Here is an 18,119-nt window from a genome sequence, read left to right as displayed (position 1 = left end):
TAAGGTTCCCGCTCCTTTCCCACCGGTCTGGGAGGGGGCTTGCGCTTCGGCCTCTCCTCCTTTTCTCTCGGCTTAAACGCACCCTCTACTCATTTTACTAACGTGAAACCCGTGATTGGTGATGATTGGTGTTGGCTCCCTGAGTGGGTAAACGGAGGCGCTCAGTTGGGGGTGGGGAGGCTTCTTACTTTCTCAAGAAAAAGCCAGGAGATGACTTGGACATTCCCCTTCAGCTGTGTAGCTCATGCTGTTGAAGAAAATCGCACAGCCTGGTAAACTGGTGCCAAGGCAAACCCAGGTTTTCCATTTCACCTGCATTGTCAGTCCTTCCAAGTGTCCTTAGCTCCTTCTCGCCTTCTCAATGGCTGCTGTGGCTGTCCGTCACCGTTCTCCTCAGGTCCTTCCTTGTCTTCTATTTCCCAGAGAAACTAGGGACAACCAGGAGGGGAATACTTAAATTTCTGTCTCCAAACACATCTGAATCCATTCTCACCTCCGCTCCGGGGCAGTGACAGAGGCAGCTTCCCTCTTCCTTGTCCAAGATGAGTCGGCCTGGTCTCAACTCTGCATACTCCTTGGGGCATCATTCCATCACGTTTTATGGATAGCTGTTGGATGTACTGGATCCTCTTCCACGCACAGGGAGAACCAGAGTAAACCAATAGGCAAAACTTTTGCCTTCAAGGAGCTTACATTCTCGAAGAAGCAGAAAAAATAACGAAATAAGTGAAATCTGTAGTATGCTTGATGGCAGTAGGAGCTCTGGAAGCAAATAAAACAGGGTGTGTAAGATGTCATCAGACATGGTCTCAATGAGAAGGTGACATCTGAGTGACATGAAGGAGGTGAGGGAGTGAACCCTCTGGCTATCTAGGGCAAGACTGTTCTAGGCAGAGGGGGCTAGAAATGCAAGAGTTGTGGTGAGGTGGAAACACACCTGCCATTTTTTTTTAAGGAAGAACAAGAAGGTCAGAGTGGCTGGAGTGAGGAGAGGGAGTGTGGGAGGTGAGGTCAGTGAGAGAAGGCAGGAATTGTACCATGGAGGGTTCTAAAGCCATTTGGATGACTTCCATTTTTATTCTGAGATGGGCGCCTTTGGGACATTTTGAGCAGAGGACATGGATCGGATTTTTGTTTTAACAGAATCCTTTCAGCTGATGCATGAGAACACATCTGAAAAGAGCCAGAGTAGAAGCAGGAGATCCTTTAGGCTGTCATTAAAATGACCTGGTGAGAGTTGGTGGTTTCTGTGTGGTAGGTAGCAGGAGGGGTGGTGAACAGTGGTTGGGTTCTGGATGTATTTGGAACGTGGAGTCAGCAAGATTTTCTGATGGATGAGGTGGCATGAGAGAAAGGGAGGAATTTTTGGTTTGAACATTAACTGGGAAGGTGATGGGGGAAGGCAGGAGCTGGATTAATACCTACTAAATTTGAGGTGTCTATTAGGCATGTCAAGATGTCAAGAAAGCAGTTGGATATACAAGTTTGGCAGGGTCTGGGCTGCAGATAAAGACTTGAGAGTCCCTGGCATATATCTGTTCTTTAAAGCTATGGGATTAGGGGAGGTCACCAAGGGAGGAAAAATAGAGACACGCCAGGACTGAATCCTGAAGCTCTCTGACATTAAATGACTTTAGCATTGAGTAGAATATATCAAAAAGACTGAGAAGTATGAAGTAGAGAATAAAAAATCCGAGGGATGGTGTTACACCATAAGCCCAGAGAAGGAAAGTTACCATCCAGGAGAGAAAGATCCGTTGTGTCAAATGTTGCCTATGGATTAAGTAACATGAGTCTGGGAATTGATTTCCAATAGTGTTGGTGACCTTGACAAGAATGGTTTTGGTGGGGTGGTGGGGTGAAAGTCTGTGGATGGGCTCAAGGAAGGATGGGAGGAGAGAGGCAAGGTATAGTGCGGGCAACCCTTCAGAGGAGCTTAGTGGTAAAGGAAGGAGAGAGGTTGGGTGGGAAGTAAAAGGAGAAGTGAGGTCAAGAAATATTTTTAAATGGGAAAAATAACCGTATGTTTATATGTTGAGGAGAAACAGCCTAGGGGAGAGTGAGCACTGGTGATGTAGGGGAGAGAGAAGAAGAGCCCAAGCCACGTCGTCAAGGTGGTGGGAAGGGAGGGGACGGAGTACAGAAACCGGGGCACAAAGCATCCATCCGATGTGCAAAGAGAGAAGGCAGCATCTCGAGTCCTTGAGGGTAGTGGTTCTCACATGAGTGTGTCAGAGTCATCAAGAGTCTGTTAAAGCCCTGCCCAGACTTTCTGACTGGGAGGGCTGGAGTGGGCAGGAGAACTTGCATTTCTGACAAGTTTCTTCATGATGCTGAAGTTGTCTCTCCAAGGACAGCCCTCTAAGAACCACGGTGCCAGTGAGCGGAACAGCGGCGGGACTGTGGACAGACAGCGGGGCTATCAGCATCCAGGGCCTGCGTGAGGTTAAAGTCGTGGATTGAAGGTGTCTCCAGCGTTCTTTCTCTCCATGCTCATGGTCACTGTCACAGCTTCAGAGGCCTGTGTCTTTAAAACTTTCATCATCTACTGACTTCCCGTTTGCCGAATAATAGTCTCTAAATTGTTCTCTTTTTAGAAAGGACACGGATTCTAGCCCTCTCCTTCTCACAGCTCTCTTGGAAGAGTCATGCTTCCCCTACTTCCCCCCCTCCTGGTCCATGCAGCGCCCCCGTGTCCTCTCCCTCCCAGATGTCAGGACACCTCCCTCTCCTGGGCATTAGGAACTCCCAGGTGCAATCCCAGTGGGTCTGTTTAGTTATAATCAGTTACTGGGTCACTTGCAAATTTGGTGCCTCCCATCATGTTCTTCTTGAAGTCCTCTCTCCCTTCGGGTTTTGTGATATAAGGCTTTTCTGGTTTTCCTCCTGACAACTCCCTCCTCCTCTTTGCTTCTAGTCTAGCCTGGCAGTTGTCCTTCGTGTAGATTGTAGATTTCCTGGGGTCACTTCTGATGCCTCTGGTTACTCGCTCTGAGGCCTGAAGCATTGATTATCTGTTTTGTCACATGTCAAAAAACGAGGTTAGTAGGAGTACCCACCCCGTAGGGTAGACTTGAAGATCAAATGAGTCAATACGCATGAAAACACTTATGGCAACAGTGAGCACATGAGACGATCACTCTGATTTACTCCTCCTCCGTCAGCTGCTGCGTGTTTGGACCCCATGACGCCAAAACCCACAGTTTCAGGTAGACCTTGTTCCTGAGCACCAGTTCTCATGACCCGGCTGCCCCCTGACATGCTCGTGGACACCCCACCAGCATCTCACCCTCAACACATCCAAACCTTCAATTCACCGTTCTCCACTCAATTTGCTTTATTCCTTTATTCCCTACATCTGTGGATGGCATCCTGGATCCAGTTTCCTAGCTGGACATTTGCTGGTTTCTAACTTTCCTTTACTTCTTACAGAGGGATTATCTCAGTCTACCAATTCAGAGATGCAGGAAACATAAAGTTGTGTTTCTGTAATATACCTACATTTCTCCTGGGAATGGTGGACACTTAGGTTCAGGTGGTTGGTAGGAGTTGCCCCTCCTTTCTCCAAAGACTGCCTGAATCTCGGGGGAGCACCCTATATGTATTTGCCCAAGCACTAGAAGAAGTGGCCCTGTTCTTGAATGATCAGCTGAGTATCCACTGAGATGTCTCCTGCCTGGTTGTAGCTTGCATGGCTTCTTCTGGTCTGGTGTCCCTCTGCTACTCCCAGGTCAGTCTTAGACACACAGGAATCATTCTGAGGTGGTCAGAGAGAGCGTGGCGCTGTCCAAGGTTCCTGCTGCCTCCAAAAGAAGTTCCCTTCTGCAGCCATTTCCTCTTTCTGGGACCAGGTCTCCTTTCTGAGGCTCGGTAGATGTTGGGGCAGGGCCCCGTCGTTGTCATATCTCAGGAACCTGCTCGAGGTCCCTGTGGACAGAACCCACCAACATCTGCCCTCTTACTTCTTCCCCCTCTGGCTCTCATCTGCTGAGGGTAATGCCAATGGGAGGTCTGGCTTTACCGATGATATTGTCCCCGCATCTTTTGTATAGGTTTCAAGTCCTTTCTGTTTTATTGAGGGCCTAGGCAATTAAAATCCAAAAGCCTGAAGTGGCTTCCCATTTTTTTTCCCCCTAGTTTTTGCTGTCTCATGCTTTTACTGAGGCATAAGCACCAAAGCTTGGCTGCTTAAAGTGGGACTATGTGGAGAAAGGGAAGCAAAAAAAAAAAAAAAAAAAAAAAGAAAAAAGAAAAAATCCTATTTAGAAATATTATCTCACCACATTCCCTACATCTGCTGGGGGCTGTATCTTTTTGATTCTGTCTCTTTTGTTCCCCTAAGGTCTCCTCTCCCTCCCTATTGCTTCTGTCTTCTTTGAGTTCTTATTCTATTACTCCTGGCTTGGCTAATATTCTCCTCCCCCACCGCTGACAGTCCAGGTGCTGAAACAGTAGGAGGTTTTGCATCTGAAGACTCTTGATGAAAAATAAGATTAGGATGACTGAGTGATCCTATGATATGCCTGATACATATTTTATGCTCACTAACACCAAACACTAAAAACTTAGCCCACTCCATAAAGGAAGTATCAGTAGCATTTTACAGCTCTTAAATTAGCAGTAATATACTTATCATCCCAGGATGATTTCACCTTTTTATTATTTTTATTTTTATTTATTTTTTAAAGATTTTATTTATTTATTTGACAGACAAAGATCACAAGTAGGCAGAGAGGCAGGCAGAGAGAAGAGGAAGCAGGGAGCAGAGAGCTCGATGTGGGGCTTGATCCCAGGACTCTGGGATCATGACCTGAGGTGAAGGCAGAGGCTTTAACCCACTGAGCCACCCAGGCACCCCGATTTCACCTTTTTAGGACTATCCTGCGGTTTCAACAAGAATGTGGTAAATCTAGTTTGTTTTGAGGCATGTGCTATATAGTTGGGTTTCCCTCATGCCACCTTCCTTCTCCAAACATCCAGTGCCTTCCTGGCTTCAGGTCTTCCAGTTGGTATGGCCCCAATTGGTCCCTTCATGGTCTTCAAGTCAGCTTTGGGGAGACATCTGTACGGGGAGCCTGCCTGAGATTGGGCTGTATGATTATTTGGCTCCTTGGTAAGGGGATACAGGAAAAGCCAGCTTTTTTTTTTTTTTAAAGGTTTTATTTATTTATTTGACAGAGATCACAAGTAGGCAGAAAGGCAGGCAGAGAGAGGAGGAAGCAGGCTCCCTGCTGAGCAGAGAGCTGGATGCAGGGCTTGATCCCAAGACCCTGAGATCATGACCTGAGCCGAAGGCAGAGGCTTAACCCACTGAGCCACCTAGGCACCCTGGAAAAGCCAGCTTTTAAATGTTGTAAGCAGTTTTCAGTTTCTAGAGAGAGAGAGTGGGACTTCAATTCACCTTGGGGCTGAGTCCTTGCTTTGGGAGAATCACTATGAAGTGCTTTTAGTTTTCTCCACGTAAAGTAAGTTATCTACCACTGGGCTGAGAGGAATGTTAAATCTGGTGGAATTCTTACCTCTTGGTTTTTAGAAGGCAGTGGATGGGGAGAAATGCATTTCTTTGCCTTCGGGTTTTTTTTTTTTTTTTTTTTTTTACGATTTATTTATTTATTTGAGAGAGAGAGATTGTGAGCATGAGCAGGGGGAGGGGCAGAGGAGAGGGAGACAAACAGACTCCCCATTGAGAGGGACCCCCCCCCCCCGCAACATGGGACTCTATCCCAGGACCCTGAGATCATGATGACCTGAGCCGAAATGAAGAGTTGGGCGCTTAACTGACTGAGTCATCCAGGTGCCCCTGTTTGCCCTGAGTTTTGAGTATTCTGTGTAGAACACTGTTGCTGGGTGGTGGCCCAGCAGGTGTTTACAGGAACTGTGGAGCAAGACAAGGGGCGCTGAGGAGGACAGGCAGTGACAGAGGTGAGACAGAACCGGGTGGACTGTGAGCATCCCGCGGACCTTACTGATGTCCCACACAGTGAGGAAATGTGGACATTTCCGAACTCACCGACTTGGCATGTGCTGTGACTATGTGAGTGGCTGGTTAGGGTTAGAGGCATACCACACCTTTGCGGGTGTGGGTGTGTCTGTGTTCCTCTGAAGGACGTGGACTTCCACGGTCAGTTGTGCTGAGGCAGGAAGTAAAGAATGTGGGTGGGGGGGTGCCATAGACTAGCGGTAAGAAGAAACCTTCCCCTCTGTGGGCCTAACCATGCTCTGTTCTGGGCTCAGAGGTTTTGGTGTACTCAGAGCATTGCTGGGGCTTAGAGGTGTCCCCTAAGGGCCCTGTTGTTCTGCCTCCTTTTCATGAGTTCAGCTACTGCTGAAGGGCAGTGGTTCAGACAACCATGGTTCCTATCCACTGTCCAGCCCAGCTCTGTCCAACAGAACTTTCTGCGAGGATGGAAATGATTTCCACTCTGTTCAGGGTGTCAGCCAGTAGTCACATATGCTTTTGAGCACTTGAAATGTGACTGGTATGAGTGAGGAACTGAGCATTTAACTCACTTAGATGTAATTCCTTTAAGTTTACATCTAAGTAGCCACCCAAGACTAGTGGCTGCCATGTTGGACAGCTCAGGTCTAGATGACCGGAAACTATGAAGATGTTAAGCCCCAAGCCTGAGCCCAGAGCTGTGATGGCAGCTGTCATCATCTTAGGACACGGAGGCCCTGAAAGGGTGAGTCGCCCCCATGTGAGGAGTGGAGCTGCCCGGAAGGCCCTACAGCAAGAGAGGGAGTGTGCTGACTGTCGGGGCTCATGCCCAGAAACTTAGTGGCTCAAAATACACAGTCTGTAGGTCAGAAGTCCTGGTGGGATCATCTGGTTCTCTGGCCAGAGTCTCACAAGGCCAAAATTAACGTGTTGTGGGGGCTGGCTCTTATCTGGAGGCCCAGGGCAAAAATCCACTTCCAAACTCATTTAGGCAGAATCCGAATCCTTATGGGTGTATAAGGTCCCTTTTTCCTTGCTGGCTGCTAGTGGGATCTCCTGTCTGCTCTCAGATGCTGCCCACATTCCTTCTCAAGTGACCAGCAGTGGCATGTTGAATCTCCCCTGTGCTTCAGATCTCTCTGGCTGCTTCCCTTTCACTTCTGCCACTAGCCAGAGAATATTCTCTGCTTTTGAAGGGATCATGTGATTGTGTTAGGCTAGATCACTCCCTTTTTCTCTCTCTGTTTTTTTTTTAGGGGGTGTGAGGGTAGAGGGAAAGGGAGAGAATCTTTTTTTTTTTTTTTAAGATTTTTATTTATTTATCTGACAGATCACAAGTAGGCAGAGAGGCAGACAGTGAGAGGGGGGTGGGGAGGTAGGCTCCCCACTGAGCAGAGAGCTCAATGCAGGGCTCGATCCAAGGACCCTGAGATTATGACCAGAGCTGAAGGCAGAGGCTTAACCCACTAAGCCACCCAGGCGCCTGAGAGAGAGAATCTTTGGGAGGGTTAATCTTAAGATTAAGATCTCACAACTTGATCTCACAACTCTGAGCCGGAACCAAAATCAAGAGTTGAATACTAAACAGACTGAGCCACCTGGGCGCCCCAGTAATATCCCCCTTTTTAAGATCGTCTGTGCCATTAACTTAACACAGTCATGGGGCGACATCTCATCTCATTTATAGACTCCAGGGACTAGGAGGTAGGGAATCTTGGGAGACTGTTTTTAGAATCCTACCATACCCACTTATTGATAGGACTCTTTCATATTTTCTGTTTTCTCAAAGCTGTCTCATTTTCCCTCCGTCTTCTCAATCAGCTGACAGCCTTGCTGCCTGTGAGAAAACCCCTGACTTTCCCACCTTCAGGTTCACAATCCTCCCCACCTGCACACGTGTCTTCTTTGCCTTCTCTCCTTCTAGATCCCTCCCTCTGGGCTTCCTTAGAACCCTGCTTTGTTGCATTCTTCTTCCTCCTTTCGTTAGTCTTTCTCTGCTCCAGGAATAATCACTATCAACATACACCCATGCTCTAGTATCTCCCAACTTAAAAAAACAAACCAAACTCTCCTGGACACCACCTTCCACAGCAATCACAGTAAGACTTCCTGGAATAGCAGTTCACACTCTCCCACTCACCCTACTGATCGCTGCAGTCTGGCTTCTATTACCAGAACCCCACTGAACTGCTCTTGTTAAAGTCACTGTCTGGTTATCTATTGCTATGTCACATTTCAAAATTGAGCGGTTTTAAACAACTTATTAATGTATCTCTTGCTGCTGTGGTGATGGAAATTCTCACTTGAGGTTTCTCAGGAGGCTACGGTCAGTAGCAGCTGGGCCTGGAGTCATCCAAAGGCTCAGTGCACTGACATGACTGGCAGTTGATGGTGGCCATTGGCTGGGACCTTAGCTGGGTCTGGTGACTGGAGTGCCTACACATGGCCACCATGTGACTTAGCCTCTCAGAAGGGCAGCTGGGTTCTAAGAAGGAGTGTCCCAGGGGTGAGCATTCGTGGAGAATGGGGTGGAAGCTGCGAGGCTTCTTATGACCTAGCCTTGGAGGTCATGCAGCATGACCATATGCTGTTGGTCATAAGCAAAACACAGGGCCATGTCAGGTTCAAGGGGAAAGGCTTACAACAGGGGCATGGTTTATTAAGGGTGCCATCTTTGGAGACTAGCTACCATAGTCACCAACAAATTGGTCCTCCTCATCTTCTTGACTTTTATTTTTTTAAGTTTTATTTAATCATCTTCCTTGACTTCTTATCAGCAGCTGACCTTGTTGATTGCTCTTTTTCAAAACTTTCTCTTCTCTGGCTCCACAGACCCCTGGCTTTCCTCTTCCCTCTCTGGCTCCTCTTTAATCTCCTTTGCTTTCCCCCAAACTGGAAATATTCGACCACTTCAGATTCTAGGCTTGGGCTTGATTAATTCTCTTTGATGTTTCTGTGCATAATCTTACTTGCCCCATGGTCAGTGCCTACCACCCACATGCTGACGTCTACCAAGTTTTAGCTCTAACCCTGACTTTCCCCTGTGAGCAGAACTGGGATATCCAGCTGTCTTCTAGTTACTTCTGTTTGGATGTCTGATGGGTGTTGTAGATTTAATACATCCACTTCTCCACCCCCATACTCTCCCAGCCTTTTCTATCTCAACAGATGGCATCACCCTCCATTCCCTGCCCAAGCAAAAACCCAAGGGTCATCTGGAATTCTTCTTCCCCTCTTTCTAACACCTGCACTTCCATCCAGACCGCCAGTAAGCAAGTCCTCTCTGTTCTTTGGCAGGCTTCAACATATTTCTTTAAATATATTTAATTTTTACTGCCTAGCAAACTGATACATTTATAGAGAAAAAAATATATTACTAGGTTTATCTCATAAAAGCAGTGTGTTTCCCCATTCTGAATTTTCATTTCCCAAAGCAAGCATTCTTAACTATTTTGTCTAGTTTTTCTGCCATTTATGTCTGTATGTTAGAATTTCTCATGTAGATAACCGTTTCCTACATTTTCAGTTTTCAGTATTATCTGTTTACTTTCACCTGTGGGAATGAGGTTTAGCATTCTTATAGGCCTGTTTTGTGCCCCCAAATGCATTTAGACTACTTCCATCTGTGTTATCACAACTTTTGGTTAAAGTGTTTTTTTTTTTTTTTTAAGATTTTATTTATTTATTTGACAGATCACAAGTAGGCAGAGAAGCAGGCGGAGAGAGAGTGGGGGGAGGTGGGGGAAGGAGACTCCCTGCTGAGCAGTGAGCCCCATGCAGGGCTCAATCCCAGGACCCTGAGATCATGACCTGAGCGGAAGGCAGAGGCTTTAACCCACTGAGCCACCCAGGTGACCCTGGCTAAAGTTTTGTGCTCACCACAGTTCAGTGTTTGTATATGAGGGTGACGATGTGAATGTTGTTTTTAGCCAAGCTGGGTAATGTGCTCTGATTAGAATTCCTTTTTTCTTTCCTCTGGAGTTAGTACTTGCCATCTTTTTTTTTGAGTGCATGCTTGCTGTTGAGAATTAAAAGGAAAATTATTTTAAAATAATTATAGATTTATGGGAAGTTGCAAAAATAGTATAAAGAGGTCCCGTGGACCTTCCACCCGGTTTTCCCCAGTGGTAACATCTTACATAGCCATAGTACAATGTCAGAATGGGGAAACCGATGTAAAATCCACAGACAGATTTCACCAGACCTCTCAGTTTTGTGTGTCTGTGAAAGTCACCACCTCCTCCTACTTTTTTTTTTTTTTTAAAGATTTTATTTATTTATTTGACAGACAGAGATCACAAGCAGGCAGAGAGGCAGGCAGAGAGAGGGAGGGGTGTGGGGGGAAGCAGGCCCCTGCTGAGCAGAGAGCCCGATGGGGGGCTCGATCCCAGGACCCTGAGACCATGACCTGAGCCAAAGGCAGAGGCTTTAACCCACTGAGGCACCCAGGTGCCTCCCTCCTCCTACTTTGGCCACTACAATTCTTGTCCAAGCTGCTGTAGTGTCTCCTAGGATTACCATAATAGTCTTTCTCCTGTTGTCCTTCTCTAATCCATTTCCCACTGAGCAGCAAGAGGGAGCTTCTAAAAACATTTTTAGGTAGGTCAAATCCTTTGTCACCTCCCCACTCTCCTCAGAATAAAATGCAAACTTTTCACTGTGACCTGCAGAGGACCTGGCTCACACCTGCCTTTTCAGAGACATTGGTGGGAGTACCACCCCTCGCCTGGACGCCTTGAGCACACCCTTACTGTTCCTCTCTGCCTGCATGTGCTTCCTGCTCTCGAAAAGGGCGGCCGGCTTCTCTTCCAGGTCTCCACCCAATGGCCCCCTCCTCAGGCTGTCCCCTATTGTCCTAACTAAAGTGTCCCCTTATCACCTCCTACATGGAGATGACCTGGTCTATACTCACGAGACTTATTCATTGGTTTCCCTGTTTAATGTCATCCTCTGGACAGCAGCAGCCATTTTGTGGGGTGGGAACTTGTCTGTATCATTCACTTTTCTGTTCTATTATACTTTCTGGTGTGGAGTGTGTACTTAGTGAATGTGTGAATGAATATTGACTAGGTCAGGGCCCCTGATGATGGGCCTGTGTGCTCGGAGAGCTTTTCTATCAACCAGTGTTGGTGAGTTGCCCTAGAAGATAGGCCAAGGCCTGTTCTCAGACTGAACCCATAATAGCTTCCCCTCTCTTCCCATGTTTTTCGGGTTATAGAAGAAATAAAATAACGTTCCTTTCTTTGTAATCAGCTTATAAAATCACAGAGCCCACTTTTTGGGCTAACTCATACTCATGACTCCTCCTCTGGGAAGCCCTTTGGCCTGGCTACTTATGTATTCCCATGGTATCTTAGAGAGGTCTAATTTACAGTCAATGAAATTCCCTCATTTCAATATGTAGTTTGGTGACTTTTGACCCAGCAAGCATGCACGCATGTAAGCAGTCCAGAAAGTTCCCTTCTGCCTAGTTTGCTGCTGCTGCTTTTTAAAAATTGTGATAAAATACATATAACATGAAATTGACCATTTCAGCCATCTTTAAGGGTGTGGGTCAGTGGTGGTAAGTCTGGCTCCTATTGTTTTGCTACCATTACCACCATCCATCTCCAGAACATTTTTCATTTTCCAGAACTGAAACTTTGTACCCATTAGACACTAACTCTCCATTATCCCCTCTTTCTTCTCTTCCCAGCCCCTGATAACCACCATTTTACTTTCTGTCTCTCTGTTTGACTTTGGCTTCTTCTTTTTCCTTCTGTTGTGGTAAAAAACACATATGAAATTGACCATCTTAACCATTTTTAAGTCTATGATTCAATAGCGTTAAGTAATGGCTTCTTTTAAACATACGTTTGGGTTTAGTTGAGAATGCGAAAAACTCCAAATAACAGTAGCACAAACATGGTTGTCCGTGGCTCTTGTGACAGCTGTACCAATACTAGGAATCTTGTGCTTTGTCATTTGTTACACATATCTTCTACCCCTTAGTCCAATATGGCTGCTCTAGTTCTAGCCCTCAAGTCCACATTCCAACCAGCAGGAAGGTAAATGGGGGAGAAAGGCATATATTTTCCCTTTAAGAGCACTTCATAGGGGTGCCTGGGTGGCTCAGTGGGTGAAAGCCTCTGCCTTCTGCTCCGGTCATGATCCCAGGGTCCTGGGATCAAGCCCCAAGTCGGGCACTCTGCTCAGCAAGGAGCCTGCTTCCTCCTCTATCTCTCTCTGCCGGCCTCTCTGCCTACTTGTGATCTCTGTCTGTCAAGTAAATAAATAAAATCTTTAAAAAAAAAAAAAGCACTTCATAGAAGTTCCACATCATTTTGCCCTTATGTCCCATCAGAAAGAACTTGGCCATGTAGGCACATCTTGCTGCACGGGAGCTGGGAGAGGGAGTCTTTATTCTGGACCACAGATACCAATTGTAATTTGTGGGTCCTAATGCTGAGGAAGAGGAGCGTGCACGTTGTGGGAATAGCCAGCAGTGTCCACCACAGCTTGCCCTCCTCATAGCATTGATCACTGCACTGAGATCATTTCTTTGCTTCTTACTGGACTGTCGATTCCCTCAGCCAGAGGCTGTGTGTGTGTTTTACTTCTCGGCCCAGGACCAGAACCTTCATGTTTTTCTACAAATAAATGAGTCCAGCCAAACTGGACTCATGATTTGGAATAGTAGAGAAGTGAGGCATTGAAGAGTGAAGTGACCAGAGTTATCCAGCCCGGGCTCCCACCAAATTCAGGAAACTGCTTTCCTGTAGATTGGGCAGGTGGCTTCCACTGACCACGCCCACAGCTGGGCACTGCCGGCCATGTAGGGGCCCTTCTGGCTGTGCATTCACACTTGGCCTCCATGGAACTTTCACACCGGTTCCACATTGCCCCCTCCCCCATGCTTCCACTTTCCATACCTTTCCCTGGCTCCAGGTCTCCCTCTGCCAGGCAGAGATGCCTCCTGGGAGTCTTCACAGGACCTGCTCCTCCCTGAGGGGTCAGGGTGGTGGAGCATTCGGGGCCCGAGTCTCCTGAGGCTGAGAGCCTGGGCAGGAAGGCCATATCACCTTTGTCCTGGGCTGAGTGCGAGAGAGCAGATGACCCCCCCCCCCCCCCCCCCGTGCTTTGCTAGGACTCTGAAGGGATCCAGCTCTAACACTTTCTCTTCACCTGAGGTGGCTGTTTTCTCATGTGAAGACAGTCATGCCTGGCCCATAGTATGTTCTTTCTTGGCTTACGTTGCGAGGCCCGATGGCCCAGACTCTAAATTGTAGGGCCTTCCCCCCGCCCCCTGGCCCATTCCCCTCTTTTCTTTTCCTGCCTTCTAGAGCCCTTGGTTCTCTGATGGCCTCTCTGTGGCTTCTTAAGCTAGCCTCACCTGCGGCAGGCCTCAGGTTCTCCTCTCCCAAGTGTGGCTGCAGGGGGCAGCACTGGCTCACCAGGACCTCAGAGTGTGGCTGCTAAACTCCAGGGAAACCACACCCCAGTGTATGATAAAGGCCCCATAGGAGGCTTTACGCAGAGTTGAGTCTTCACACCTGGCTTCCCAATTCCTTCCAGAAGGTCCTTCCACCTTTAACTCTCACTACCCCAAGGAAGGCATTCATTCTTCCCTCCCCCACAAAGCCTCTTTTTATTTTCTTGGCATGGCCCTTGAAGCTCAAGCAGGGCAGAACAAGAGGAGCCTGTGTCCCCTAGTGTCCTCTGGAGACCCCAGGCCGGCTGCGCCATCCTGAGTGATGTGGGCCTCATGGTCGATGACACAGGCAGCTCCCTCTCCAACTTGCAGGCTTCTCTTGCCATCTTCGGGTATGGTCACTGCACGGCCGCTGGCAGGGCACAGGCGTCGATAGGAGGTGGCAGGAAGAGTGGGAGCCAGTGGCATGAATTTAGATCCTGGGCCTTTAAGTAAATGCTCAGAGCAGCCTACATGGTGGGGAATACCAGATGAGTGAGCCTGTGGATAGTCCCCACCCTCTGCTCCCACATTTCCTGGCAGAGCCGGCTGGGCTCTCTGGGGGACCCTGGGACCATCCCGCGGTCCCGTTCTAGCTCCCGGCACCAGGATGACCACTGATGTTCACATGCTACTCATTGACTTTGAGGGGAGGGAACCAGGCCCTGCAGGCTGTGTTTTCTCCCCACCCCCTGCTCCCTGCAGTCCTGGATATAGGTGTGTCGGATTGAAGACATACTTGTCTTTAACATCTTAATGGCGTGGACTGCCACTGTGCCACCTCCCATGCTTACTCTTGATGCCCCTGTACTTCCCCTCTCTGTAGCAGATGTCCCTTGAGGGGGCGTTTCTGAGAACAACCAGGTCCAAGAAGAAAAAGCAGACTCTACCCCATAGTGCTTGTTAGCCTCTTGGGCCACGTGGCTTGGCCCACATTCAGGCAGGTATGTCTGTTGTTCCTGCCAGGTCAGTCAGTGGAGATGGAACATTCATTTATTGGGGCAAATGTGCCACGTTAGAGTTGTTCTGGAAAGTCCAGCATGCAGTGTCCCCCCCGCCCCCCGTCCCCCGTCCCCACCCTGGGGGCAGCAGGGGAGGGGAAGTGCTGAAGGCAGGGGAGAGGGAGACTTCACAGGGCGATTTGGAGCTCCTAGATGTACCACTAAGGGAGGGGAAGAGGACCTGGGGGCAGACGGAGCAGCAAAGCAGAGAAGCGCAGACAGGCATTCTCCAGAGGCTTGGTTTTATTGTGTGGTTCTCTTTTTCCTCAATGAGATACCGGAAGCTGTGGTGCACTATACACAGTCACAGGACAGGACACTGTTGCCAGGGTGGGGCAGGGAGCTGGGGGTTGGGAACAGCCATCTATCGAGGCATGTCTCTCTCCAAGGGCTGCCTCAGATTCCCCCACCCCAGACCTCCCAGGCCCCCAAGAAGCCTAACCTGTAGAGCAGAGGACTGTCGGAAGGCTCAGCCTCCAGCCACTGGGGTCTGGCACTGACCAGGGAGGGAAAGAAGAGCCTCCTGAACACTCGGGCCACACACTCCTCTGCTCAGGGACTCTACCTGGCCTGGCTTCCTGCCTCTAGGTCAGAATTCTGGAAGCTCTAGGAGCTTGGGACTGGTTGGGAGGAGGCTGGTCCTCTGCCACCCGCTCAGCTGCTGGCTGAGGTAGTGAGGGACAGTAGGCTCTTAATTGTAGTTTCATCAGGTACAGAGGAATGCTGGACCCTCTCTTCTTCCTGTCTGCAGCCCTCCGTCAGCACCACTCCCAGGCAGATTCTGCTCTGTCACCTGGCCATGCCAGGCCCACAATCCCAAGGGGACCTCTGCAGTGGTAAAAAGACAGCTTCTTGCTGTGGCAGAGAATGCTCCCGGAGATGTTCGGTTCTGTCCTCTTGTTATGGGCCACAAACGCTTGGCAGTGCCCTCACATCCGGGGTCTTTGGGCACCATCCCCACCTGCTGAGGGATGTACTAGGCCCAGATGCACCTCCTCCTCCTTCTTTTCCAGGTTTCTCCCAGGCCCATGGTCCTGGTGGGCAAGGATGACCCCCCTCCTTCGTCCCCCTGGGACCCTCTATCCTTCTACCCCTTCCATTCCCTCACTCTCCATCACGTCCCCAACCCTGGCTTCCCTTTTCACAAACTCCCAAAGAAAAGGAAGGATAAACCAGATAGAAGCAGCTCTGGAACAAAGAGTACAAAAAAAAAAAGACAGCCAGTGGCGTGCAGAGAGGGAGTGAGACGGTGGGGGGGTGGCAGAGGGCTGGGATGGTGATGCATGCGGCGCTGGGATTCCTTGTGGGGGAGTCCCCATTGTTCCTCGAGCTGTGTGAGGGACTTGGGGGGGAGGGAGTCAGCAAACGCAGAGAAGTAGGGTCTCTGGCCGGGGCCATGTGGCTTCCTGCCCAAGCAGTCACAGGGAGATGAAGTCCATGGCCTGTAGGAGAGGCAGGGAGAGCAGGAGCAGCAGCAGCCACGAGGTGTTCTGGGCCAGCAGGCTGATGCCCTCACACTTGACCAGTTTGTCTGTGGAAAGAGAATGGAGGGGAAGAGCAGGGCAGGAGTGAAGAGGGCCCAGGATTCACGCAGCCACAGGCCCTGAGCTGGGGCACATTCCCTTGGGCAGACTGGTGCCATGTTGGCTTAGCTGGAACCAGGGCCAGTCTGCTCTAGTAGAACCAACTATCTTTCTTATTCGCAGCTTCCTGAGTCTTGAACAAACGTCATATCAAATCGTTTATCAAGCACCTTCTATAGAAAACGTTGGGTGAGGTAGCTAGTGTCTTCCCTGTTTTCTAGGGTGGGGGGTATGGGGGAGGACAGGGGGTGGGGCCAAGTGATTTGCCCGGTCATGGTAGAAGTGTCTGTGACACCATTCCGCCTGTCTCACTGTCCCCTTAGCCTTTCCCTTCATACACAAAGCAGGCAGTGGTTCCCCAGGGCACCAGGCAGTAGCTGGGGGGAGGAAGAGAGAGGTTCTGGGCCCCGCTCTTCTCTAGTCTGGCTAAGGGGACTGCCTGCTGTCCTAGCCAGCCCTCTCCCCTCTAGCCTCTTCTTCCAGCTCACTTGGCCTTGTTGGGAGCTTGCCTCACCTCTGAGCACAGAAACATTCTTGCTGGAGGTGATGGGGGGCTGGCCAGAGAGCCGGAGTTCACAGGTGTACGTTCCCTCGTCCTTGGTGGTGAAGCTGGATAAGTAGAGGACCTTGATATTGTACTTGCTGGTGAAGTTGGTTCGGGAGCGATATGAGTGCTCAGGCACCCCCATAGTGCCATAGAGTACGTGCTTCTTTTTCTCCCGGGTCAGGCTGAACTCATACTGGATGGGCGAGGTGGTAGAATTCTCATGGCGGCAGTCCAGACGAAGGCTCTGGTCCACCAGGCACGCTGTCAGGCTGGTCACTTTCTGCCCACGGGCTACCTGCAAGACTGGCACCAGCAGTGCCCACTCCCAAGTTGGGGGGGGGGCCTGGAGAGCAGGGGACCTCCCACCCACAGTAACTGGAGAGAGTGGTCTGGCCAGGGAGGGCACAAGGGTCTGCTTTTTGGGTACCTCTCCCCACTCCAGAGGTCCCTGGGGGCCACTTTCACTTCCCTGATGCAGACCCAGCCTCCTTCCCTCATGTTTTTTAGTCCTGGTGTCCCAGAGGGCAGGAGATCTTGGGGAGTTGATGTAGGCTCCCGGTTCCCATTTGGAGATCCCAGCTCAGTATGGGGCAAACTCAGTGAACTGTTTTTCCAAAAACTGCTTCAGGCAGCCCGAAGAGCAACTAGGTTACTCAGCGGATTTAGGGATGAAAAAGAGCCCTCTCTCTCTGTCATCTCCCGCTCCGAGGTTGGGAGGGAAGAAGCTAGCTTCTCTGAAGGGAAGGAAGCCAAGGTACTTGGAATCCCAGCCCTGCCCCTTGCCCAGTACCTGTCAGCAGAAGAGCGAAGCCAATGGTGGGGTTCATGGTGCCAGGAGCTCAGTCCTTGATCTGAGGGTGCAACAGGATGGGGGTCAGCCAGGAGATGGAGCAGGTGGTCCCACATTTACTGCTAGGGCTGGGGGGGTGTGGCTCAGGGACACATGCTGTGATGGCCGAGCCAGGCAGGCAAGCTTCTCTGTGTACTTCTCCCCTCCCACTTCTGAGTGACTGTGACACTGCCACTTGGTGCCTCCCTGCTCTGGGAAAGTAAGGGGAGGGGGAGGACACACATTGTGATGGTGTCTCTGTGTGGAAAGCCTAGAGTAAAGGGACTTTGACCATTTCCTTTTTCCTTCAGGAAGGCAGAGACATCCTATATCCTAATTGTGGCAAAGTGGAGCTAACACAACATTTACTCTCTTAATCATTTAAATAAGATTTATTTGAGAGAAAGAGTGAGAAAAAGCACATGTGCAAGGGATAGGGGAGGAGCAGAGTGGGAGAAAATCTTCAGCAGATCTGTGTCCCTGTGTGGTGGGACCCGGGGCTTGATCTCAGGACCCTGAGATCATGACCTGAGGTTAAACCAAGAGTCAGTTGCTTAACTGACTGTGCCACCCAGGTGCCTCTGTCTTAATCATTTTTAAGTGTACAGTTCAGTGGTGTTATTAGGTTCCCTCACAATGTTGTGCAGGCAATCTCCAGAATTCCTTTTATCTTGCAACACTAAAACCCTACCCATTACATAAAAACTTCCCATTCGGGGATTTTCTGTTTCTTTCTTTCTTTCTTTTTTTTTTTTTTAAGATTTTATTTAT

General features: G+C 49.4%; 1 protein-coding gene across 3 annotated transcripts in view; it reads right to left on the bottom strand.

Moving 5' to 3' along the window:
- Positions 1-14,614: 14,614 nt before the first annotated feature.
- Positions 14,615-18,119, bottom strand: part of THY1 (Thy-1 cell surface antigen) — a 5,470-nt gene continuing 1,965 nt past the window's right edge. For all 3 annotated transcript variants that reach the window (XM_059415425.1, XM_059415435.1, XM_059415444.1), the window contains exons 2-4: positions 17,310-17,370; positions 16,487-16,822; positions 14,615-15,920 (exon numbers count right to left, since the gene is read on the bottom strand). In XM_059415425.1, coding sequence (XP_059271408.1) covers positions 15,808-15,920; positions 16,487-16,822; positions 17,310-17,346 — 486 coding nt within the window. In that variant the 5' untranslated portion in view covers positions 17,347-17,370 and the 3' untranslated portion in view covers positions 14,615-15,807. The remainder of the gene's footprint in view (positions 15,921-16,486; positions 16,823-17,309; positions 17,371-18,119) is intronic.

The sequence above is a fragment of the Mustela nigripes genome, chromosome 1, assembly GCF_022355385.1.
Source record: "Mustela nigripes isolate SB6536 chromosome 1, MUSNIG.SB6536, whole genome shotgun sequence".
Taxonomy (NCBI): domain Eukaryota; kingdom Metazoa; phylum Chordata; class Mammalia; order Carnivora; family Mustelidae; genus Mustela; species Mustela nigripes.
Note: the sequence above shows the minus strand (reverse complement) of the source record. Positions and strands in the feature narration are given on the sequence as shown.